This window comes from Gavialis gangeticus, unplaced genomic scaffold, assembly GCF_001723915.1.
Source record: "Gavialis gangeticus isolate Ggan-Ray unplaced genomic scaffold, GavGan_comp1, whole genome shotgun sequence".
NCBI classification, from domain to species: Eukaryota; Metazoa; Chordata; order Crocodylia; family Gavialidae; genus Gavialis; species Gavialis gangeticus.
Genome location: NW_017729001.1, coordinates 411,768 through 416,548, shown reverse-complemented (window position 1 = coordinate 416,548; position 4,781 = coordinate 411,768). Strand labels below are relative to the sequence as shown.

The 4,781-nt window shown below is 42.1% G+C and overlaps 1 protein-coding gene across 1 annotated transcript in view; it reads right to left on the bottom strand.

Moving 5' to 3' along the window:
• Positions 1 to 2,170, bottom strand: part of TESC (tescalcin) — a 42,965-nt gene extending 40,795 nt beyond the window's left edge. Inside the window, exon 1 of the mRNA XM_019506677.1 lies at positions 1,881 to 2,170. Within this exon, the coding sequence (XP_019362222.1) occupies positions 1,881 to 1,938 (58 nt within the window). The 5' untranslated portion in view covers positions 1,939 to 2,170. The remainder of the gene's footprint in view (positions 1 to 1,880) is intronic.
• Positions 2,171 to 4,781: the final 2,611 nt, after the last annotated feature.

Genomic DNA, 4,781 nt, shown 5'->3' with positions numbered 1-4,781 from the left:
GGGGGGGGGGGGGGGGGGGAATACCACAAAGCCCCTGTCCCAAGCACTTCCCCTCCGTACTGGGGAAGTTCATTTCCCAGACACGCTCCATCTGGTAAAACACGCAGCTGAGAAGTGCACAGGGTAAAACCAGTCTATGGCTTCAGTAGAATAATGCCAATGCAACTAGGGAAGAAAAAAGACATGCATTTAATGCTGTTAAAAGGCTTTGGTGATGGAAAGTTCCTCATACTTTTTGCTGAGAGTATTTAGTTTTAACAGCTGTTTTTCAGGCTGTTCAGGATATTTAATCCAGGAGGATGACTATGACATTATGTCAACCCTTCTATCATCAGGGATAAAGAAAACAAGAGGCCATGTCAGATTATGTACCCTGAATACATTCGTTCTTTAGTTACAAACAAAATAATATTAACTCAAGTGACTTCCATGGCACTGTGGCTCTTCAGACCTGTGATGAATATAATCTTTTAGAAGGAGTAACATTTATCTTCCAACCTGGTCCCTTATATGCAGTTGGTCATTTCCTAGTTACATGTTAGAACATGCATGTTACATGCTTGCTTGCCACCTGTTCTAATTAAGAGCATTTCTATCAAAAAATACAAAATATTTAATTCCAATAAGGTTTATGTTGTGAATAAGAGGCAAAAATCTTGCCTTTAAAAGTTCAGAATTGCACATAAAACCCAAAAGAATCCAAACCTTAAAAAACTCTATTACCTTAGCCTATGCCCAAAAATACATGTTCGTGCGCATCTATACACTACACATGCATACACATTTTCTTTTCATAAAGACCCCAGAACTCAGCGTTCTGGTATTCAGGATCTGAACCTAGGTGCAGATGCATGCCTTTTACAACTTGTATTTTTATAGCAAGGTTCAAAATGAAACTCCAGGTTCAAACACTCTCCAGCTTTGGAAGAGGAGGCTGAACTAGAGAAAGGATTATGAACTTCTTGCATTGAGGTTGTCTAGATCCTAGGTTTAGGATCAGGTTTTGGCAAGCATGCGGTATACATTTAAAATCACTCCCAGTTGTAAGGTACAAATGGAAACCTCTGATTGATCCATAACTGCAGTAGCCTAAACTGAAAAATATGCTCATGAAAAATGTACATGAATTCAAGTGGATCATGCATTTACACTTCATAAATTGAGCCAGCTTAGTAAACTTCAACATCTCTTACAACCAGCTGTAGCTTAAAAACCCATGCTCGTTAGGGATGCTGGTAGATTACAAGGGTAAGAAATCAGTTACAGTACAGGGGACGTCTGTCCATTATACAGACTCCTAGATTTGCAGTGCTAGGTAATTTGTAATCCTTTTACTGTAAGTATTTGGTGTTATCTCCAATAAACAACAGGGGATGCTGAGGCAAGAGATGGTTTTATGGTTGTCCCAAGGTCACCCATCTGTTATACAAAAGTACGGGTTTGCATATTCAGTTTCTCAGTTCTCAGGAGTCCTTGCAAATCCATGCATCATAGTCAGCTACTAGCAAGGCTCTCAGAACTGCAGTTAGTCTCATCCGAGGGCTGAATTGTCAGTGCGAACTGAGCAGCCTGTATTTTAAGTTAACTTTCACAACCTTCCTTCCCAACCAAGTACTGTCATCTAGTTGTCATCACTTGCTTAGGTTTTGAAAGCTGCTATAGACTGCAACAAGATAAAGCAACCCTCAAGCCCAAAAGCATTTTTGCAGTTAAGCCACATTTATCACAAGCTCTGTGCTTGGTGCAATGTTTGCAGAAACAGTAGTCGGAGATGCATTAAAAAAAAAGAAAGGTAGCCTCTCAGATCTTCCATAAACCATTTGCAATGATTAAAAATAAGACAGTGGCAACAAGGGAACTAAGCATGAAATAATACTCACAGCCAGTCTTCTCAGCAAGTTCTTGAATCTCCTCTGACATGGAGTGAGAGGAACCCATCCCCTTAGTATAAAGCACTGAACTGAAACGGCTTGGGCAAAATTCCCTTAAGCCCAAACTAGGGGCCAGGGTTGTGACGATGCTGCAGGTAGCGACTGTCAGAGGGAAAGTTGTTTTACCAAGACCAATACTAAAACAGAGAGGGAGGAAGCAGACCTGCTAAGGGAGTGTTTTAAGAAGCCGACTCAGCAGTGCCAGGGGAATGCCGTACAGTTCATCGGTTTAAATCTTGAGGAAGCAAGAGCCGCTAATTTTAATACCGTGCTAGAAAGGGGGAGGGAGAGTCACGTAGGCTTCCTCAGGGTCCAAGAACCCCCCATGTCTTCAGATCCATTGGATTTAGGTCAGCAGTGATCTTATGTTCCCATTAACACACAGTGTTGCTTGAGAATATAAAAGAGCCATATGTCTTATTTTCCCCCCCACACTTCCAGCCACAGCAAAAGTAACAAGGAAACAACACTGCTCTGCATTTGTCCCCTTCAGTAAGGTAGGATACAGGCATCTCCTTAGAAAACATGCCATGAAGAATGGCAATATCCCCAAGATTTGCATCTAATCGATACCAATGTCAGGGTACTTTACAGTGACAGATGGAGTTAAGTTAACTCTGAATGTTAACAATGGTAACAAACAAGGAGAGGAGCAGAAGGCATCTAACTCCACACTCAGAGATCTTGTTTTAAGCCACCTGCAGACTCAAGAAGTTAACTTTACACTGGTTTACACGCTGTTCACGCATTCAGTTATAATTGCTAGAAACTCCATTTTAATCTTTAAATGGGGGCTTTTGTTCTGAAGCATAAGGGAAAAAACCCAACTAGGTTGAAGCACAGTCACCAGAAGTAGACCCAGTTCAAGCCCCAGACTAAAGAAATGCAAGAGAGAAGAAATGGAGCCCAGTTCTATTTACATTAAGGTCTCTTTCTTTACCTCATTTTGATTAGTAATGGGACCATGTGTGCAGTGTGAAGTGTCCTTGCGGGAATCAGGCTCTTTGTATTTTGCAAAGCATGATTTCTAATGCAACGAGACAAAGCCAGATTCTCCACTGATGTCCTTAGCACCCATGGTCTCAAGGCATTAGGAAACTGCACTTTGAAGCCACACAAATTAGCTACCATACAGTAGGGACAGATAAAGCCATCTGAAATCACAGGCCCACATCTGGGGTCGTAGGACTTCTCTAAGACTTCTTCCCATTAATTTGTTAGATTTTGCCCTGAATGCTGCAGTCAGTATTTGTTCTTCCAATGGGAACCTCGAGAGTTGGACTGCTCTGTTTACGAAAAATGTTTTGCATTGATGTCTAATTATAGACACTAAACAGAACTTAAACCATTTATAGAAATTCACTTGTTTGTCTGGTTTTTTTGTTTTATGGTGTAAGAGATCCTCCCGTTACCTCTGAGTTCAAAGTCCAACAATTTAAACCCCTCTCCCAATATTTTGAAATATGCCAAATCATCCAACAGAATTTGCTAAATCTTAGTTTACAAGATCCACAGGAGGTCATATGGGATCTTGGTCTCCTTTCCATATTTATGTCAAAACTTTGATTATGCTCCACTGAAATTGTTGGGAGTGTTTTGACTTGATGCAAAAGACATCATCAGTGCAAAATTATTTCTGTGCATAAAAATGAGGGTGATATAGCCTCTAGGGAACCAAGCAGAATATATCAAATTCCATAAAGGAAGTACAGAACTCAGTACTTAACATTTGTGAGCGACTGAACATGAGAAAGTGCCTTAAGTCAAATATAGTAATTTGTACTGTTAATATTGTGTTTCTTAATAGTAATGCATGACTCAAATAGGACAGCTCTGCAGTAAGCAGTGACTTATAGCATTGTGTCTCTAATTCATATTAACTGCACGTTTCATCAGTTGGACAGTTAGGAGTTTTCCCTTCTCACACGTCTATTCCAGTTGATGTGCTTTTGCACAGAAATAGCCTAATTGGTCATCTAAAATCTGAGCAGTTAAAAAAAAGCAAGCCATTTGGCAGGAGATCGGCAAACATCCTGATTTGGATGCGGACAGATTTGGAGCAGTCTGGAATAATTTCTGACTGCTGCATTTATGATGGTTACTGAACTGTTTACTATAAGCATTTATACAGGTATTTCTCAAATAGGGTTATCAGGAACTCCACCTAGAAAGGAATCCTCATTCATGACAGGGACAGCGAACCCATATCAGTCTCTCTCTGACACCCTGGCTGGGCTACCTGAACCAGTTTAAACAGATTCAAGAAACCCAGGGGAGAAAAAAGAAGGTAGTTTAGGCAGCCTTTAAGGGTGCAGACAGAATATTTTGCCTGCTTTGGCCACAGAAAGCTGTCTATGCGACTAAACACATGTACACAGCTGCCAACTACTTAAAAATGGCTGATTGCGTGAAAATCAGAACCCTCATTGCATGAGGGTCCAGATGAAGACGTTTCAAAATAGAGCATTTTCTGTAACTTGTGTCTGCCTGCCTGCTAGCCTTCAAGCTGTTTTCAGAAAGGGAGCAGGGAAAGGAAATGGAGGGAGTTTGGTCTTGGGTTTTTTCAGCCCCTGCTGGTTTCTGGGGGGGTGGTGGGGAGGATCCAAGATGGGGGGAGCTCCAGTTCACCCATCCCACCCTCCAGCCCTGGCTGGGGAACCCCGAGAAGGAGCTCCCTCTGCTCCCTTCCCCCCTTCCCATTCTGAAAACAGCACCGGCTGGCAGGGAGGAGGGGCCATTCCTAGAGGAAACCGCCTGCTCCCAGCCAGCAGCTAGATTCCCCTCCCCACTGGAACCAACAGGGAACTTCTGTTTGGTCCCAAGGTTGTTGCAACTTGGAGCGCTTCCTGG